Here is a 22730-nt window from a genome sequence, read left to right on the forward strand (position 1 = left end):
TTTCGCGTTATATTCACTTTGTAACGATTTTTTTGTTGGCACTGTAATATAATACAGCTTATACATTGCACCCCTCGGTAGACCGCAAGCTGTATAGTAGAAACATTATCTTATAATATCTTATATTATTATGTGTAATATAAGTTAAGTTGACCGATAGAATAATGTTTACTTGTACTACAGCTTCAGTGATGTGTATACGTGGTGTACTAATACATAAATATTGCGATTAGAACTCTTTCAACTTTTTGAATCGTTGTATCTTAAAAACGGTGGCTCTTACGAAAAAAGTATTATCAAATCTACATTTTTTGTTAGAACTAATTTTATGATAAAACTTACCATTTCGCTGAAAATCGCTAAAAACTATATTTGGTGATCTTTGACCCCGCGTAGATTTTTAGCTCGGGTCGGATTTATGAGGACTTTTTAGATTTTATGTATGATGGTATTTTGAACAATCCTGCCAATTTTCAGCTTAATGGTAATTATTGTAACCTCACTCCTATTTTTGAGTCTAACTAGACCGGTCTAGAAGTCCGGCAGAAGGATGAAAGATGGACTAAGATGATTATATACTGGAGACCGTAGAACCACAAACTAAAAAGGGGAAGGCCGAAGATGCGATGGTCAGATGTCATGAAGAAACACACTGGATCAGAATTGATGCAAATTGCCCAAGATAGAGAGGCATGGAAGAATGAAGCGGCCTATATCCAAGGATGGATGTTTAGGGCTAACTAGATGGATAGATACTTATTTTTGTTAACGATTTGGAGGCATACAATTAGCTGCTGGGCTAAGCTGGAGATTAAGATTTGTTGGTGCAACCAGGTATAAGTAAAGTATGTCCTATTCGTAGTCAGTTGATTATCACTTGGTTTTTTTTATTACTTGTTAAAATGAGTTTGGTTCCTAAGTGCTTGACTTAGACATTCTTTGAATTTGTTGGCCTTGTGATCCCAAGTAGTTTGCCACACCCACACCCTTTACATATTTGATATCTAAAGAGTGTGGCCAGGGCCGCCGAGAGGGCGGTACAGCCGGTGCATTTTACCGGGGCACGGCGATGTAAGGGCCCGGCATCGACCAGACCAAAGATGTAATTTTTCCCGTTTTTTTGCTGGTCACTGTATGTCCATAATGTGTTTAATTAATACTCGGCTATATTTAATATCATGACCTTTAATCGATTTGGTTTAAAATTTTAACAGCAATAAACCACAGGAGTCAAGTACTACAGTGCAGTCAGATAAAACTATGGTATGGATATGGAGATTAAAAATATATCAGGGCTTCTAAAAGATTTACAAAAAATCAGAAGAATCTATGTTGAAAAATCTAAATTAGTTATCATACCAGCAATTATGGAATAAATCCAGTATTTACATAAAATAAAGAAAAACGGCGCAAAAAGCCTGTAAGATTTTTTTGATGATTTGCCTGGGCCTAGTAGTGATGCGACTAATAATTTTGAGCCCGACGCAATATTTCGCTGGAAAATATTTAATATTGTCATATAATAAGCAACTTAACCAGAAGATTTAATGCAAAAAATAAAATTCATTCGCTATTTAACATTTGATGGATATTCCGAGATGAAGATAATATTAAAAAAAATTGATATATGTATTGCGCGAGTTTTATAAAGAAGACATCAGTGAAGAATTGATAGATGAAATTTTTTATTTTAGAGCGATATACACGGATAATATTGGTGAATCTCAATTTTCTCCAATAAATTTGCTTAATAATATTAAACATCTCAAATTTGAATCGTTATTGCGTTAAGAATATTTTGCACATTACCGGTGACAGTAGCAGAAGCAGAAAAATCCTTTAGGTTTCTTTTTCGCATAAAAATGCTATGATGTAATGATAGCTACAATGAAATAATATCGGATAGCTGCCTATCAACTTTGTGAATTGAGAATGATTTGGCAAAATCATGCGATTTTTCGAAAATTAGAGACATTTTTGCCGATCAGAAAACTCGAAAAACACTTGTATTATAAATATTTTCACTATTATAAATATAATCAAAATTTAATAAAATTTATATTTGAAATGTTTTTATTATTCATTATTAATAATTTTATTTCTATAAAAATTAAACAATTTTTTTCGCTCTTCACTTTTTGCCGGGGGCCCGCCCTTCACTTTGTACCGGGGCCCGCTCATCCCTCTCGGCGACCCTGAGCATGGCATAGACTTTTGATATTTACTTTGTGATCCGTCCAAGGTATTTGATTTATGATAGCAATATTTTGGCAGATTATTGAATTGCTTGCCAGAGAGTCCACTTCCTCATTGCCAATTGCCACTTATTGAATTTATATTTATTTGTGATTTTTTTAGTATTTGGGTGATTGGATCGAACAAGCAAGATACCCAACTTTACTGGAAGATCATGGAGAATGTGTTATTACCAATATTGCAGTAGGCGCTGATGGAGTTATAAGAAGTCGTACCAAATATACTAATACAAAGTAAGTAAAGCTTTAAGTACAACAAAATACATGCTCGTTACCACCAAAACCTTTTAAAATTTTCACGTCAAAAAATTTAAAAAATATATTAATCTAATATTCTGTGATATAGTCTTCTTCTTTTTTTTTTCTTACTAGGTACTTTATAAATAAGCGCATGCCTGTTTTACTTCGGCATTTAGCCTCAATTGACGTTGTCTGAACATCTTTTTTTCGGTCTCCCACTGATCTTCTTCCATTTGGCGATTTATCTCTTGCTATTAGTGCTATGGCACGATTAGTACTAATCTCCTTCCACGGAGATTATACACATGGCGCAGCCCAGATGGACGAACAAGGAATCAAATAGACTACATCCTAGTAAGATCAAGATGGAAGTCGTCGTCCATCAACTGTAAAACATATCCTGGCGCAGACTGTGGAAGCGATCATCAACTCCTGGTATTGAACGTTCGACTTCGTTTTAAAGTCCCCAAAAGTAGACCCCAGAGAAAAGTCATGTCTCTAAATCCATCAAAAATCAATGACTTCCAACAAAACCTAGAAGATGCTCTTTCTTTAGGCCAAGTAGATAGTGACCCTGAGAGCACTTGGATCTATCTCAAAGATAAGGTAATCGAGGCTGCAAAAGAGTGTGAGGCAGCAGTTTCCACTGGCCGTAAGCCATGAATATCCGATAATACGTGGACTGTGATTTAAGGCAGAAAAGAACATAAAACTAGATACGGAACAAACGATGAATACAGAGCGTTATCGAGAGAAATCAGAAAACAGTGCCACAAAGATAAAGCTGATTACATCTCTCAAATATGCAAAGAGATAGAGGAACATGGCTGTCGAAATGAACCGAGGGACTTATTCCAGAAGATCAAACTCCTTACCAGAGAATTTAAATCTCAAACGTGGTCTGTAATAGATAAGGAAGGTAATTTAAAGGCCGATACTGATGAAATATTGCAAACATGGCGAAACTACTGTGGCGAGCTATATAAACGAGGTATCAGCAGAAAATCAGTGGCCTTCTGACTACCCTAGAGAACCTACTGTCTTACTCGCTGAAGTCAAAGATGCAATTAAATCACTAAAGAGAAATAAATCCCCAGGCATACTACATTTACTAGGTGACAAAGGATTACATATCATCCATTCTATCTGTGTCGCTGTTTGGAATTCAGGAAAATGGCCATCTGATTGGTGTACCTTAATTTATATCCCACTACACAAAAAAGGAACTACTACCAGATGTGAAAACTACCGCAATCTGTCACTAATAACACATGCTAGTAAAATCTTGTTGCATATCATCAAAAACAGAATAAAAACTTATCTACATTACCAAATACTCAGGAACAAGCGGGATTTGTAAAGGGTAAAGGTACAAGGGAACAAATTCTGAAGTCTAGAGAATTTCAAGTACCTACCTATGATTATATGCTTCGTTGACTACCAAAAGGCATTTGATTGTGTAAGCTGGATAAATCTGTGGTCAATTTTAATAGAAATGGGCGCACCAATGCACCTGGTGACACTTATTAAAAATCTGTATCACTCTAATATAGAGACAGTACGACTAGATCAGAAGTTCTCAAACCAATTCAAGACCGAGAGAGGTGTTAGACAAGGATGCGTGTTGTCACCTGACTTAACTAACATTTATGGTGAACATGTCATGAGGATGGTTTTAGAAGGATGGGCCGGTGGAGTAACAGTAGCTGGTAGGAAAATCTCAAATTAAGATTTGCTGATGACACTACACTTATAGCAGCAAATGAGCAAGAAATGTTTGATCTTCTGCGAAGAGTTGAGTACGAGAGCAATAAAGTTGTTCTGAAAATCAATAGAGCTAAGACAAAAATAATGGTGGTCGTCAGATTTTGACACTATTCAACTGACTAACATGTTACATAAATACCAGATAGTAAACACCTTTGTCTATCTCGGATCTAGTATAACTAACGATGGTAACTCTGAAGCAGAAGTTCGGAGACGTATTGGTATGGCAAAAAATGCGATGAGTCGCCTAACTAAAGTGTAAAAGACAGATCTATCTCTCAAAATATCAAGATAAGACTGGTGAATGCCCTTGTATTCTCAATTTTTCTATACGGAGCAGAGACTTGGACTCGTCGCGCATGCGAGCGGCAAAAAATTGATGCCTTTGAGATGTGGTGCTGGAGAAGAATGCTGCGCATACCTTGGACAGCTCATAGAACAAACGTTTCCATTCTAAACCAACTCAATATTAAAAAAAAAGGCTGTCCACAATATGTCTGCAACGAATTCTGCAATTCTTTGATCACGTGGTTCGCAGAGGTGACGACAGTTTGGAGAGATTAATTGTTTCTGAAAACGTTCCGGGGAGAAGATCAAGAGGACAATCACCAACTAGATGGTCTGACCAAATAAAGCATTCAGCTGGAAACTTATTCTGCGAAGCTCTTAGAGCAGCTGAAGATAGAGACCAATGGAGAAACATTGTTAGGAATATTGGAAGAAATCACGATCCTCAGTAATAAGGAAACGACAGGAGAGAGAGAGAGAGATTAGTACTATTCTATTCTGTCATTCTTTCTGTGTTGATTCCATTATATTTTTCTTCTTTTGGTCCACATGTTTATTTCGTCTATACCACATCTCGCTAATATTTCCTCATTTCTTACTCTGTCTTTTAGAGTTTGGTTTGTTATTTTTCGTAAGACTTTCATTTATGTTTCCAGCACTCTTTTTGTTTTCGCCGTATTTACTCTTGTTTTCGCTGTGTACGTCGGTATGGGTCTTATTAATGATTTATATATCCTGGTTTTTGTTTTCTTTGTGAGATATTTGTTTCTCCAGATTGTGTTGTTGAGACATCCTGCTGCTTTGTTCGCCATGTTCACTTGTTTTTGTACTTCTTCCACTTTTCCATAGCTTGACAGTTTTATTCCCAAGTATTCCGTTTCCATTACTTGTTCTATTATTTTGTTATTTACGACCAGTTTACATCGTCTCGGTTCCGCTGATATTACTATCGATTTAGTTTTCTCTGTTGAGATCACCATGTTGTATATGAATTCTTTAATTAGTCTTTGTAGGTCATCTTTATTTTCAGCTGTTATTATGTCGTCGTCGGCGTATTATTATTATAATATATACATATTATATGCATCATAATTATATTAACTTAGAAATTATATTCACTCTTAGAACAAACGAAGACCATGTTCTCGAAGGAGAAGGAATATCAAATTCAACCACAGGAGAAGCCAAATTTTTAGTACATTTCCTTAATCCAGGTTAGTACATGCCAATATAACAAACATTGTCCTAATAAATATACATAAGGTCATAAGTTTCTCCCAACAGTAGGGAGAAACGTATTTCAAATGGTATGATGTGTATTAGATAAAAGATCAGTCAGACAAATAGATTGGTGCATTAAACCATGTTATTTGGTGAAGTAAAAAGAAGATGTATGCCAAATAATGCATCGATACATTTTTTTAAGGACTGAGCAGATCAAATGTTAAAAGTGCTGTAGAATTATTTTTAAAAAGTGATAAATAAATAATAAAATTGCTTTATTCGACTTTAAAAGTATTAGGCTTAGATCCCGCGTACCAAAAAAAACGGTATTAAAGCAAGCTGAAAATTTGTTAATAGCTTAACGTTGTCTAATCAGACAAACTTTGATGTACGAGAACATTGAAACAGGGGAAGTTTTAATTGTGGAACAGGTTACAAGTTTCGAACGTCAGACTACGAAAACGTCCCAGACAGTCCGAAAAATGTCCCAGTATTTTGTCGGACAAAAATTCCAATTGATTTTTTACCCTTTCATTAAACTCCCATGAAAAATCAGACTGCCATTTATCACCAACAGAATTCCTGTCATTTGACATGTTCTACGTGTCTGACTTATTAAAATCCCCAACATATATGTCGGACAAGCATTTTTCACATATTATACAAAGTTTCCCATTGAATAAACTTAAAAACAACCTGCTAGTTTTCAAAATCATTAACTTGTCAGGATGACACGTTCCACAATTAAAATCACGTTCCACAATTAAAACTTCCCCTCTTCCAGTGTTCCCATACATCAAAGTTTGTCCCACTAGGCATCGTTAAGCTATTAATAAATTTTCAGCTTGCTATTAATAAAAAATTTTTTGGTACGCGGGATTCAGGCCTATATTATTTAAACTCAAATAGAACCAGCAAACCTAATGTGAAGCTGCGCGCTGGTGTACAGTACAGCCTACAGTACCACTTTTTTACAATTAAAATTTATATATTACTTGCAACATTTTTAAATTTCTTTATATCTATGATGTGCAATATTAAATACATAAATCATATTATATTTAAGATGTTTTTTGGATATCATATAACTGTTTATATTTGTTTTAGATGTCACTGTACCTTTTTGGATTCTTGGTACAGACTATAAAAGATGGTCTGTAGGATTCTCCTGTTTTGAACGAAATGGTGTTTTTCTAGGTATGTACCTTTTTTTGCTATTACGCTGTAATATATAAATACTTAGACTCATTAATAATATTTCATTTCATTAACATTTCTACTACTTATAAAAGTCTTACCTTTTTAATAAATATTTACAGGCCTTACGCTTGTTTCACACGCTAAGAATGTTAATTGTACGATGGTTGAAATTCACCCTTCGGTGAAGGGAGAAAGTTTCCATATGATTGCTCGAGCCACTATGTAGATTTCAACCATCGTACGTTCTAAATTCTTAGTGTGTGTTTCGAGCGGTAGAGGTCCTTAGTTTTGATAGTCTTGACTACGTTCTTCCACTTTGTCTGGTCCTTCACTTGTTCTTTACAGTTCCTGGTTCACATTTCTTCTATTTCAGTCCGGATAACATCAAAATAATTCCTTCGTGATATTACTCTTATTTTTTTCCTTGTTCTACTGCTTGCAGAACTCTTAGGATGTCTCTTTCTTTTGGCATCTTCTATGTCAGTCCGGATAACATCAAACTAATTCCTTCGTGATATCACTCTTATTTTTTTCCTTGTTCTACTGCTTGCAGAACTCTTAGGATGTTTCTTTCTTTTGGCATTCGTGAAACATGTCCCAACCATCTAATCTTTGCGCCCTGATTTTCTGTGTTATTTTGAGTCTCTTATATGTCTCCATCAGCTCCAGGTTTGTTCTTCTGCTCCATTTCTCGATAGACCTCCTTTATACCATCCAAAACTTTTCTCAAAGTTTTTCTCTTTCAAATCTCTAGCTATTTTTCTTCTTTCTGACTCATTGTTCAAGTTTTACATGCAAATAATACCGTTGGTCTCAGACCACGAGACAATAAGTAAAAAAAATTTGTCAAGTTTGCTACAATTACACTCTTATACATTATATCACGTTCAATATTAAAATGGCACAAATTATCCCGCAACATATATGTACTTATATTCTTTGACCACCCCAAGCTTTCGTAAAATTCAGGAAGGTACTGACCTGTTCAGAGTTCGATCTTCAACTGAGATTAAGGTTTACCAAGTGCTACGTATGATCGGTGCTGCTATATGGAGTAGAGGGCTGGACACTCAAAACGAGCGATATAAACAGATTATAAGCTTTCGAAATGTGGCTTCATCGCCGTATCCTAAAGATACCATGGACGGCGAAAGTCACAAATATAGATGTCCTTAAAAGAGTCAACCAAGAACGCCAACTTTTCGAAACCATCAAGAAAAGGAAGACAGCATATCTGGGTCACATCATGCGAAACGAAAAATACCAGATCCTTCATCTTATAATCGAGGGTAAAATTGAAGGCAAGAGAGGAATAGGACGCAAGAAAATATCCTGGCTCCGAAACATAATACAATGGACAGGGATTAACGACATTCCATCTCTGATACACATTGCAAGAAATAGAGAGTTAATGAAAAATGTGATCTCTAACATCCATTAGTAGATTTGCATCTGAAAAAGAAGAAGACCACCCCTATTTTTAGGGCGGCTCGCGTAGCCCGCTTGATATGCTGCCCGGGTGCCCCGCACCCCTTACACCCACGGCAGCTACAACAGAAATAACCCTCTAGCCGTTGGGCTACAGAGCTGCAAAAATAAAACATTATTTCAATTTTTGTTTTTTTTTTTAGAGAGTCTTTTTCTCACGACAAGATATCAAGAGGCTTCACCAGATGATATAGATAATATTGTCCAAGTTCTGGAAGACAACAATCTCTCTGTAGATGCATTAGTAAACGATGACCAAGATAACTGCTATTATGATTAAAATTAAACTTATTAGAAATATGATTTTCTTATGTACAAATTGTAATAAATATTAATGTTGATGATTTTTTTTTATATATAGAGAAGAATGTCACGTCAAGTCAGATTAGCGACTACAATATGTTATACCGTGATGAGCGCGCTAATAACCGACAAAATAACGGATAAGATGGAAAACGTAATACGTTGAAAAATAAGAGATGAAACTAGTAGAGGTCAGTGTAGAGGTGTAGATTCTCTATCGGATACCTGGCATCTCGGATAAATTGTTGGGTAGGCAATAAAGAGATCATTGTTGTTCATAATGCTGGCAGTCTATTAACAATATTATGCTAGATGCTTAAATATGTGTTACACATCTCGCACCGCGAAGAGTCACTGTTTGTGAAAAGATATGAATGTGTTAGTCTTGAATGTTCTAGGTGTAACCTACCTATTTATAATCATCCTCAAGTCTCTCTACCTACACCCTAAGCAAGAGGGTTTTTTCTACCATTTGTAGGCAGGCTTCACTGGGCCGATTATCAATTAAATAATGCCCACCTTGCAGGCCCGGATCCAAGGGGATCAATGGAGTCAATTGCCCAATCCTTGAGACCTCGCCTGGTATCTACTGACACTCTTTTTAAGAAAGAGATTACGATTGAACATAAATAGTGAATTTTGTGTCCTGTTGATAACTGAATAACTATGGCAGAATTCCTTGGAATCGAAAATTATTAAAAGTCTTTGGAACATAAATGAAAAAGTCCCACAATAAATCTATTCAATTGCCATCTATTCAATTCAATGCCAGAGACCAGATAAAAATAGTAATTGCCGGTGCTTGTTATGGTAATTTGATTATTTAATAAAATTCCCCGAATAAGAGCCGCTTTTAGAAGGATATCCAAAATATTATGTAACAGAGACCTAAAATTGACATTAAGGATCCGACTACTTCGATGCTTCGTGTTCTCGGTCTTACTGTATGGTGTCGAGCCTTGGACTTTGAATAAAATCGAACTAAATCGCCTCGAGGCTCTCGAAATATGGTGCAATAGAAGAATTTTAAGAGTTTATTGGATGGAGAAGATTCGAAACTACACAATACTACAATGTCTCAGCAAGACTACTGCGATTATAAAGGGCATCAAGAAGACATAGCTGGATTATTTCTGACATTTAATGAGAGGTCCCAAATATAGGTTGCTACAAAATATTATTCAAGTGAAAATAGCAGGCAGACGCAGTTCAGGACGAAGAAGAACTTCGTGGTTGATTTAGGGTGGCAATAAATAAAATTAATTTACCTATGATGGTAACCAACGTTCTGAAACGACATGGTACATGAAGAATAAGAAAATAACAGCGCATCCCGAAAAAAAAATCCTGCGTACGTCAGTCACGAGAAAATTTTTATTTTATTGCCCCCAACTTGCAAGGTTGCTGGATCCGCCGTTGCCTAATACAGAAGACGATCTCCCTAGATTAACACACATCTTCAATACAACAGCCTAGAAATACAATATGATAATATCAGCAGAAAAAACCAAATGTATGACAACATCTAAATACCCACTACGATGTAAAATCGAAATTGATTGGAAAATAATAAAGCAGGAAGCAAGGTTTAGATATCTGGGAATAGATATAACTTGTTACGGAGATGTTGAAGAAGAAGTACAACAAAGCAAAGCAAGTAAAACGGCGGGTTCTCTTAGTGACAAAATCTGGAAGAACAAACACCTAAAACAAGATACAAAAGCAAGAATCTATAAAGCAGCAATTAGACCTATGTTGACATACACGGCGGAGACAAGACCTGACACATCTAAAACGAGACGACTACTAGAAACAACACAGATGAAAATACTTCGACGTATATCAGAGAAAAGTCTGTTGGATAGAGAGAGAAACGAAAACATAAGAATAGCATGCAATGTAGAAGATATAAATGTATGGGTGACAAAACGGGAACGGGAGTGGAACGAATACATTATTACAGCGTTTCTCAACGTTTTACCATTTGCGCCCCAATTTTCCATAATTATTTTCACCGCGCCCCCCCCCCCTCGATACCTTGAGCAGCATGAAACCTAATAAACTAAAAAGACATTGGGAAACGCTTCATAGTGAGTACATTAACAAACCCCGAGAATTCTTTGAGTTAAAATTAAAATGGCGTCAAAAGCAAAAATTAGTTTTAATAAAAACTTTGACTGTGAATGAAATAGCTTTACTTGCCTCTTATAAAATCTGATATTAAATAGCCAAATCTAAAAAGTCTAACACTATTGGTGAAGATCTTATATTACCAACTGCAATCAAAATTGTAGAAACTGTGTTTGGAGATAATTTTGCTAAAAAATTGGGGTGTATACCTCTATCAAATGATACTGTTGCCCGCCGAATTGGTGATATAGCTGAGTATGTACAGGATCAGCTAATCAGGAAGTTGCGTGAAAAGCTGTTTTCGATTCAGCTTGATGAGGCAACAGTAGCAATAAATATGCTCATTTTATTGCCTACGTTCGATTTTGTGAGGCAGATCAGTAGTAGAACTACTTTTCTGCAAACCAATAGAATTGATAGCAAAGCCACTTGAATTATTTGCTATGTTAAATGATTATATAAATGAAGCAAAAATAGAGACACTGTATGATCAACACAGAAGCTCTGGCTTGAATATTGTGCTAACTACTGTTGTAACAATAGTTAACTATCTACATAAAAGTGAGACCTTTGAAAACTAGAATCTTTTCTGTACTTGGCAAAGACATGGATGCAGTACATTCAGCATTATTATTTTATTGTGAGGCAAGCTGGTTATTACGTGGGCAATTTTTACAACGTGTTTTGAATTAAGACATGAAATCGCCATTTTTCTAGAAGAAAATTATTATTTTTGATGAAATTGAGTTACTTGGTTGATATATTCGAGAAACTAAATATTTAAAACTTACAACTTCAAGGGGCCAATACACATATATTTGATACGAATGATAAAGTTACCGCTTTCTGTAGAAAATTGAAATTGTGGAGCAGAAATTTAAAGCAAAAAACCTAGAAATAGTTGAAAATGTGGATGAATGTTTTAAAACCTACCAGGCTGAATAACCGCACGTGAAAGTTGTTTTTGTATCCATTGAAAATTATTTAGCAATGCTGACAAAAAAATTTAAAGATACTTTTTTGCCGACGACCAATTAATACGTACCTAATAGTTATGAGTAGGTCGGGAATCCGTTTCAAATTACACCCGAAGACCTCTCTACTGCAGAAGAAGAAACCTTCATAGACTTCACAGCAAATGCCCAAATCAAGAAACAGTTTAATATTAGAGCCCTCTTTGACTTTTGGGCAGGGGTAAATGATGAGTTTTCTGCACTGAAAACCAGAGAGTTCCGTATACTATTACCGTTTTCACCATCCTACCTTGGCGAAACAGAATTTTCCGCGATGGCTTCTTTAAAGACCAAATATAGATCGCAGCTAAATATAGAGAAAGAACTGAGAGCGTCTATTTCTAATATTACACCCTGTTTCGATAAGCTTTGCTCTGCAAAACAGGCCCAAGGAAGTCACTAATTTAAATTAAAGTTGTTGATTTAGTATTCAGTGCTCATAACTATGTATAGCTCCTTGTTCATGGGTATTTTATTTGTTTGTTTGTCAGAATTTTGTTTTGGTTTGATTTTAGTAAATTAGTCAATGTTTTAGGTGTTTTTTTTTTATATTTTCACGCCCCCCCCCCCCCATTGCTAAAAGCGCGCCCCCCTAGGTGGGCGCGCCCCACAGGTTGAGAATCACTGCATTAGTAGAATGGCAGAGGCTAGGATAGTACGAACAGCACGAGATAAGTCGCCAAATGGACGAAGAAGTATTCAGAGCCGGATTTAAGACAGTGGGGGCCCCTGGGCAGAATTGGTGTGGGGCCCTACCTCCTATCATTAAAAAATTGTTGTTATTACTATGGTATATATACAGCCTACTACAGGGTTTTCCATTTTGGAAATAAAAAAATGTTGATCTACTTTTATAAATATATTTTTAAATAATAAAAAATACAACAGCTGTATCTTGTTACTAATATATAGTAGTAAAATATTAAAAATAAACATAGTAAGATGTATAGTTAAAGTCCGGGTACTGTTCGAGATTTTTTAATTGAAAATTCCTTGATTATGTCGGACATGTCTAGTTGCTTTAAGACATCCTGTTCAATGCTTATTATAGAGAATGAATTTAAAAACTCTACAAATCGTAGCGGTTCGACACCTAGGTTTTCATCTAAATCATTGCTGTAAATGTCGGTAAGCTTCAGTGAGTGAGCTTCAATTTCGATGGGAGTTAAATTTTTCAAATGATGTAAAAATCCAAAATTGGAATTAATGAATTCATATGCAGAAGCCTCGGAAAAGAGAAAATGAAGTGATCTATAATAGCCATAAAATTTTGAGTCCTAAATTTCTCTGATGTCATTTCAGTCTCTGGAGATCTTCCATAATCCAGTGGAGTCAGTCTTTAAGTCAGTTCTTTAAGTGATTTAAGTGCCACCACTCCTGAATTAAGGCCAATATTTGGATTTTTGAGAATACGACTTGTGCTGTTTGTCCTCTCTGAGATTTCATTCCAAAATATTGCAAATATTCCTGTTTCCGATAAACACATTCGACCATCATTTGCATCGCTACGAGTTTTAAATTGTTGCTTATCATCTTCTGAAATTTTGGATAATGCATCTTTAATCTGATTATAATCTTAAACAAGCGCTTTTGCGGCATCACTTCTAGATGACCATCTAGTAGTATTTACTCTTTTAAGAACAATAATATTTCTGCCACGGTCGGCGTTGTTCTCAAGACCCAAATTTATATAATATAGTTCTTCTAAGAAATCAAAGAATGCTATGGCAGCAGGACAACACTCAGCTGCAGCTTTTGCAACTAAATTGAGAGTGGACGGCACACGGAATCCACAACGGCAAGATATTATGTTCTCTAATTTTAGTCTGAACACCATTGTATTTTCCACTCATAACTGACGGCTAGTCGCATGACCGTCCCCCAAAGTTTTTCAAATCGATATCATGTTCTTGCAAGAATGTCATTAGAGAAGTAAATATATCTTCTGCTCTATGATAGTGATTTGGCAAAAATATGAGAATCCTTTCAACAGGAGTGAAACCTTCCATGTAACGATATCACTGTTAATTGATTGACAAAAATTATTCTATGTAAATAATGTGTTTTTATGTTGTTTGGCGCTTTGTGGGGGCCCCTTGGAATGTGGGGCCCCGGGTAGCTGCCCAGCCTGCCCCCCTTAAATCCGGCCCTGGAAGTATTGGCAGACCAAGAAAAAGATGGTGCGATAATTTAAAGAATTTACGAAGCTAATATTGAAGAAGAAACAGGTTTTAAAGCCTACATACAAGAAGGAAGAAGAAGATATGGTATGTGTAAGTGTGAGAACTGTACGTCTATGTTATAAGGATGGTTCTCCACATTCGCTGTATAAACTTTCTACTGGAGTGGTACCAATAGCACCAAGGGCAAATCTAAGGATATTGTTATGTATGTGGTTAAGTGGTTTTAATATTGTTTTGGTTATGGAGGAGTAGGCAATTGAACGGTAGTCGTTTTTTGATCTGATAAAAGATTTATAAAGCATAATCAACGTGAGCCATCTCAAATTTGTTGATACTGGGACAACTAACAAGGTGATGGTGATCTAACCAAAAAAGGAACTACGAACCCTTCTCAACATGTACCTACTTTTAAAATAAAATAATATTTTGTTTTAAGGTAAATTCTGTGTAATTTAAACATAGCTATTTTCATCGAGTATTCTTCATAATTTTAGATAAGTACTTAACGTTTTAAATATAACAAAATAAACTCTTAGCTTAGAAGATTATAAATATCAAGGTAAGTACTTAAATAACTGTAATCTACCTATCTTGTAATTTATCATTTTAAAATAGGATACTTGAATTTATTGTTTTTGCATTATCTAAAGACTTCTAATAATACTAACAGATCAAACAAACATACTTGAAAAATCATTTCCCAAAAAGTAGATAAGGCAGTATCAAAAATTATTATCAGTTACCTACCTAGTATTCAATTACCATATTTGGTAAACTTAATAAATCTGAAGACCTCAATTTTATAGTATATGAATTGGTTTCAATAGGATCTTACAACGTTGTTTCAGCATCAGCCTTGCATCGTCAGAGACCCAGACTTGATACAAACAAATTTAGTCCAGTCGGGTTAGACGAATAAGAGGCCTAACCTTGCATTAGGAGCTGCCCCAAATTTTATTTTTCTAATATTTAGGGAGGGTCAATATTAGTATAAATTTAAAATCTCGACTGAATTCCACCGTTGCGTTAGCCGCCATCTTGATTTTAAACGAGAACCGTTTTTGCTCAATATCTCCGCCATTTTCAATTTTTTGACAAAAAGTGTAGAAACTGAAATTGTTGAAAATACGATTTTCTATAATTTCATTTATTATAATTTTTTTCGTGCGGTCGATATTTTCCGAGTTATGAGGGGAAAATAGTGACAGTTGGAGCATAATTATTGAATTATTGAATTATCTCGTTTATTATTAGTTTTACAACAAATATGTACCTGTACTAAAATAAAGAGAATTAAATTCTACACAATTTTGATTTCTTTCATTTTTTTGCTAAAATTAATATTTAAGGTAGTACGTATGCGGTAATGGCGCGAGCGTAAGACCGGATTGATTTTATAGCAATTGTTTTTGTTCAATATCTACGCCATTTTCAACTAAAATTGTTCAAAATATAATTTCCTACAATTTCTTTTTAACAATTTTTTTCATGCGGTTGATATTTTCCGAGTTACATGAATTGAATTTTGTATCCGAGCTGCCCCAAATTTTATAATTATATCCTTTAGGAGAGATCAATAGTAGTGTAAATTTAAAATCTTGACTGAATTCCGCGGTTGCATTAGCCGCCATATTGATTTTAAATGAGAACTGTTGTTGCTTAATATCTCCGCCATTTTCAACTTTTCGACATAAATGGTGGGAAAGAAAATTGTTGGAAATGCAATTTCCTACAATTTCTGTGGCACAATTTTTTTATACGATCAATATTCTCCGAGTTAAGGGGGAAAATAATGGAAGCGGAGGGGAAGCATAATTATTGAATTGTCTCATTTATTATTAACTTTACGACATAATTGTACATAAACAAAAATAAAGAGAATTATATACAATATTATACAATTTTTGAAACTTCCAATGAAACATCAACCAAACTAAGTATATAAAAGACATAAAAGACATTATATACATTAAGTTCACTTAATTTTATTAACTAGCGGGTTTTATTGGTTGAATTTGTCTGTCGATATTTTAAGTTTTATGTCAGCTAATATATCGTGATGTTCCAACAATTTTTTTTTAAATTTTGGACCCTGTCGGGGGGAATTTTTCCATTTTCCCCCCTTGTAGACCCGCCACTGGTTCTCTCGAAAAATTGTAGTAAATCGTAATTGCAACAATTTTTTTTGTCGAAAAGTTGAAAATGGCGGGGATATTGAACAAAAACCATTGCTACAAAATCAATCAGGTCTTCCGCTCGCACCTTTACCACATACGTACTACCTTAAATATTGATTTTATCAAAAAAATGAACGGCATCAAAATTGTACAAAATTTAATTCTCTTCATTTTTGTATAGGTAAATATTTGTTGTAAAACTAATAATAAACGAGATAATTCAATAATTCAATAATTATGCTACAACTGTCACTATTTTCCCCTCATAACTCGGAAAATATCGACCGCACGAAAAAAATTATAATAAATGAAATTATAGAAAATCGCGTTCTCAACAATTTCAGTTTCTACACTTTTTGTCAAAAAATTGAAAATGGCGGAGATATTGAGCAAAAACGGTTCTCGTTTAAAATCAAGATGGCGGCTAACGCAAGGGTGGAATTCAGTCGAGATTTTAAATTTATACTAATATTGACCCTCCCTAAAGATTAGAAAAATAAAATTTGGGGCAGCTCCTAATGCAAGGTCAAATGCTATCCCGACTGGTCTAATTTACAAAAAAAAAACAGTCAATGAATCCATCATTGATCGTTTTGTTCACTCCACAAGATATACAAGAGCACAAGGTGTCCAGAAAGTCATGCAGCATTTAGTAACTTAAGAACTAGATATAGAGAGTGTTATGCCGATTACATTCAACGCACCGAACATTCTATTATTAATAACGTTAAATCCTTTTGGAAATTTGTAAGTAGTAAAAGGGAAAGTAACGCTATACCTAATACAATGACTCTTGGAGATCGTACTGCCTTCAATGGAACTGATATTGCTAATCTTTTTGCTAACCAATTCTCTTCCGTCTATGCAAACCAATCCTTACATCCGCATGTAACCCAGATTTCACCTTTGGTTAATGTGTCTAATGATCACATTGAAATTTCAAAAATCTACGAAAAACTGTCTGAACTCAATACCAACAAAGGTTTTGGTCCTGATGGAATTCCCCCTACTTTCCTTAAAACATTCAGCTTCATTCTATCGCGCCCAGTTTTTATATATTTAATAAGTCTCTATTAACAGGGGAATTTCCAGACTACTGGAAAAAGTCTTATGACACTCCAATATATAAATCAGGTCGAAAATCGGATATAGGTAACTATCGTCCCATTTCTATTCTTAGTGCTATTCCTAAAGTTTTTGAGAGCATTATTTCCGATTATTTAAGTTATGACTGCTCGCCAATTATAGGGGCCTAACAATTTTGATTTACATGCAAAAAATCAGCAGAATTGGGTCTCATAGATTTTTTGACAGATGCTCTTGAGTGGGGTTTACAAGTTGACTCTGTGTATACTGACTTTTCCAAAGCTTTCGACAAAGTTAATCATGAGCTGTTGATTCATAAACTTTATTTATACGGAGTTGAGGGCCTTATGTTGAAGTGGGTCAAGAGCTATCTTACGCAAAGATCGCAAATTGTCAGAGTTAATCATTACTATTCTCATACCATATCTGTTACTTCAGGCATACCACAAGGATCACACTTGGGAACTCTGTTGTTTAATATATTTATTAATGATCTAATACCTTGTTTCCAAGTAAGTGAAACTTTGTTATTCGCTCAATTCGCTGATGATTTAAAATGTTTTAAAATAATCACATGTGAGGCTGATTCACTTAGTCTACAAGGTTATATTGATCGCCTATCTAACTGGTGTATGCAAAATGGTATGTGTTTGAATGCATCCTAACGCCATATTCTTCGCTTTCATCGAACTCATCATCTAATCATCTTCGAATATAGTATAAATAATCTGACCTTACATTCTACCTCTGAAACTAAGGATATAGGTGTGATCCTTGACTCCGCCCTTAGCTATAAATCACACATTTACCGTACAATACAGAAGTCTATGAAGATGCTTGGCTTTATAAAGAGAACCACCAGAGACTTTACTAACATCTCAGCTATTAAATCCCTTTATTTCTCCCTGGTTAGATCTCATTTTGATTACTGTTCCACAATTTGGTCCCCCTATTACTTTACTCATAAACTGAAACTTGAGGCTGTCCAACACAATTTTCTGATATATACTGCCACTAAGATGCATGTATGTATACTACGACTATTCTGCATTAGAGCTCATACTGAACTTACCTCCTCTTGAGGTACGCAGAAAACAGAGAGACAATAATTTTATTCAAAATTATCAACGGGCAGTGTAACTGCCCCGAGCTTCCCTCCTAAATATCTCTATTTGTCCCCAGTCGTTCGACTAGGCAGGTGCAAACCTTTTATGTTTCTTTTCATAGATTCAATTATTCTTACAACACATTTATTCCTAGAACTCTTCGATTAGCTAACTCATTAAATAACCTCGAAATTTTTAATATATCAGTTTCCCGCTTTAAAAATCATATTTCTTCGCTAACTTTTTAATTTTTTAATACTTTCGGCCAGAGCTTTTGTGTTGTGATTAGTGTTACATGACCTGTATGTATTAGATAACTCAAAACCGTTATACCTTGGAACATTTCTGAATTGGTTTATGTGTTATATTTTGTTTGTAATTGTACTGACCTATATGTTATCTTATTCTTTTTTCTTTTTTGTAACTGTACTACTCATAGAATTATTTGTTCTCAAACCACTTTGTTATGTTATATTATGATAATTTAGAACACTGTAACATTTATATCTGAATAGGGCTTGCCTGTGAATAAATAAATAAATGAATGTCTCTTGATATTCTCCACTTCAAGTGGATAGTTACAAAAGTGTCATCTACTTTGATGGTCATAAACGAAACACGACTAGATAAAGTCCGTTTCTGTCTTTTGTGAGCTGTATAAAATATGCGAAATTGTAGGATTTCGGCAAAAAAGCTTTGCCATTGTTTTAATGCATTTCAAAAGCCAAATAAAATAAGCCGTGAAAGTATCTGACGATGCACTACGTAATTCAGAATTAGTCCTCCACATAAGCTGGGTACATCATATGCGGCCCTTACTGCTGATTTATCTTACACCGGGACGTGGTCGGCACGGCGAGCAGAACAATATAAATCTCACGTCCTCGGCACTTCCCGGTGTCGCCCCGTTCCGTTGTAAGATAAACCAGCCAATGCCTTTCATATAAGACGCTTCTTCAACGTGCCCCGTCCCGTGCACGTTCCCGTTGTAACATAAATCCGGATTTACACGATCAATACTACTGATGATCAGTAATACTGTCAGTACCCCTCCACTGATAAAATACTGATGGCGAATATAAGAATCTAGATATTTCGTCAATATCGCGCCAGTATTTTTCACTACATATTTCATTACACGGTCAATAATATACTGTCATTACTTGCATATTCTGTCGCTAATATTGATCGTGTAAAGACGCTAAGAAACATAAAAATCTTCTTCTAGTTCTATGACCGTTATTGATCTTTGAATATCATGTTGGCTTAGGTATATGTTGGCATGTTCGCTATAGTGACATTAATGAGAGTAGCTCTGAATAATTATGTAGTCGATTTTCCGTATTATTGCCTTAGACAGTTCAGCCATGATGTTCTTGTAGACTAGGACTAATCTGTAAAAAAACGTCTATTTTTGAATGTGAGAGGTGGCATTCGGATTTTTACAGCAAAAGTTAGGTGACACCTTCAGTAAAAATAATTGACTTATGCTCCTTCTCAAATATGCCCAGAACATTAATAAAAAAATTAAAATATTTAAAAATTTCGAAAGAACATCATTTTTTTTCTACTTTTTTTGCTTATAACTTTAAAGCGATTCGTTTTGGAACAAAGTTGTAGACAAACAAGTACCTAGCATCTTCGAGCAGGGAAGCATGGAACCCTTTTAGCATATGTTCCATTATATCTATTAACATCGACTTGTAGTCATAAAATTTTAGTAAATTATATTATGTAATCCATATAATATGATGGGGTTACCACTATATACAGTGTGCTAGTTTCAAACTATTCGGCAGGATGCACTGAAGATGTACTGTATTAGAACGAAAACGTTTTGCAATCCATGACATTTTAGATAGTTTTAAAAAAAACGATTTTATACCAGAATACATCTCGAAGTTTTTACTTCTGTATGAGTTAAATAAAATAATGATAATTGAATTTTGTATGATATACAACTAGTCAAAAATGTCTTAAGGTATTACCTTTTCTACAATATAGCAATAAATACAAAATAACCACTTTGGTGGCACTTAGAACCTTAGTAATTCGTTTAAAACATTCTTATAACTTACTTAAAGAGTCAATAGATTTTGCATAATAAATTTGCAATCTAAATGTTTTTAAAAAAGTTCAAATTTTTTAAAATCTTTTTGAACAAAAAATAGACCATTTAGAAGTTGGCTAATTTTTTTACATATAAAGAGGTGCTCTACCTATCTAATACACTTTACAGAATTAAAATCGGATTATTTAAGGGACCTCAGCAATGTTTTAAAGTTATAAACAATTTTTTGGCTTATAAACAAATAGATTTGTTTAATAATAAAAAAATTAATTTTTAGCAATGCAAATAATTAATTTGACTTAAACTTTCAAATGCTGTCAGCAGAATTGCTATTTTATTTTTTAATCAAAAGTTATTCGCGTTCAAAAATTGCCTTTTTTCGATTTTTTGAAAGTTCCACCTCGTTTATCTCGAAAACTGTGCATTTTACGAAAAAACTTGTAAGAACATTTTTTGCTTAGAATTACCCAAGAAATACAAAAAAAATGTTTTATTTTGCGAAAAATTGATGTTATTTAATTCCTCAAGTTTTTTGTTTATAATATAACAATCTTATCGACATCCGGATCAACTGTTACCCAACAAATTCGTGTTCTACGGGTCAAAATACCTAAAAAAAACTTGGGTAAGTCTATATAAATAAAGGAGCCCGTAGCACCCCCTCCTGGCCACAGCAGCAAAGCACTAATTTGTTTATAAGCCAAAAATTGTTTATAACTTTAAAACATTGCTTAGGCTGCTTAAATAATCCGATTTCATTTCTGTGAAGTGCAATTGTTGTGCAAGATTTTAAAAAATTTTAATTTTTAAAAAAAGTTTAGATTGCAAAATTATTATGCAAAATCTAGTAAGTCAATTTTAATGAAATTTGGTGGAGGGTTTTAGCACATTACAAAAATTGTCTAAATATAAGCGAATTAGAAAAATTCCAAGTGTAACCAAAGTGATGGAAAAACATTGAATAAAGACAGGCTTGTTGTGTTCCCTTATTTTATATTTATTGCTATTTTGCAGCAAGGGTGATAAATTAAGACATTTTTAACCAAGAAAAATTAATTATCTTTGTTTTATTCTTATACGACTTTGTTCCAAAATGAATCTTTTTAAGGTTCTAAGCAAAGAAGGTAGAAAAAAACCGAAATTTTTTGAAATTTTTAAATATTTTTTTTTTATTAATGTTCCGGGCATATTTCAGAAGGAGCATAAGTCAATTATTATTAACAAAGTTATCACCTAACTTTATCCGCAAAAATCCGAATGCCACCTCTCACATCCACCTAAAAACAGATCCTTCCTGGTCTATTGTTCTACCAGGACCACGTTTACCTTGGATCTTTCCCTCAATGGCAGACGTAAAAGATCATATTCTTCAGGGTGTCTGACAATGTGACTGAAGTATTTCAGCTTGGGTTTCTTCATTATATTAAACCAGTTGTGTTGTTTGGTTCAGCCGTCTAAGGGTAAGACCATAACAAGTAAGTCGAGGTGGAGGTGGATGTGGAGGTCGCGGTCGATGTCGACATCCATGTAAAACAAACACATCCCAAGTAGCAATTTGTCGACGCGACAACGTTGTCTACCGCGTGGCAACGTTTTGTTACAACGTTGTTATTGCCTAGAAGACGACCCAATTCTGCACTAATTTGGTGGACGATTTTTGAGTTGTCTTGACGTTGCCTAGGCAACCTTAAGCGTTGCATAAGACAACTGAGGCGACTATAAAAAGTGCCTGCGTGCAATGGTTGCTCAAAGAGTCGGACTGGTTATGTTTTTTTACCCAGGGCCGTCTTAACCCGGGGGTGCAAGGGGTGCGAGGCACCCGGGCGCCAAGTCCAAGGGGCGCAAGCCGAATATTTGCTAAGCTCAAAATTGCGTTTTTTGTCCTTAAAAAACCTAAAAATAACAAAAACATACAAGTGCGCTTTCGGTATTTTTTACAAAGGCTATTAATCTTACTACACCTACAATACGCAAATGTAATACGAAACCCATTTAGTTTATTCCGACAATAATTTCAAAAAGGTGACGCGTAGGTACACTATTTTGACCAATATTGAATGTCGAGTAACAATGAATCACCATCTTGTAAAAATTATCAGTGTATCCGATTCTGCTGATAAAAGTATAATTGCCGTTGGGGAGCTATGTATGTATCCCACTTTTAGCGACGCCTTTTATAATAGGAAAATATAAATGCTG

The 22730-nt window shown here is 34.8% G+C and overlaps 1 protein-coding gene across 2 annotated transcripts in view; it reads left to right on the forward strand.

Annotated features, from left to right (window-relative positions):
* LOC126887430 (apolipoprotein D-like) overlaps positions 1–8806 on the forward strand; it is a 92656-nt gene extending 83850 nt beyond the window's left edge. For both annotated transcript variants that reach the window (XM_050654961.1, XM_050654960.1), the window contains exons 2-5: positions 2359–2489; positions 5676–5764; positions 6882–6971; positions 8606–8806. In XM_050654961.1, the coding sequence (XP_050510918.1) occupies positions 2359–2489; positions 5676–5764; positions 6882–6971; positions 8606–8742 (447 nt within the window). In that variant the 3' untranslated portion in view covers positions 8743–8806. The remainder of the gene's footprint in view (positions 1–2358; positions 2490–5675; positions 5765–6881; positions 6972–8605) is intronic.
* Positions 8807–22730: the final 13924 nt, after the last annotated feature.

This window comes from Diabrotica virgifera, chromosome 6, assembly GCF_917563875.1.
Source record: "Diabrotica virgifera virgifera chromosome 6, PGI_DIABVI_V3a".
Taxonomy (NCBI): Eukaryota; Metazoa; Arthropoda; class Insecta; order Coleoptera; family Chrysomelidae; genus Diabrotica; species Diabrotica virgifera.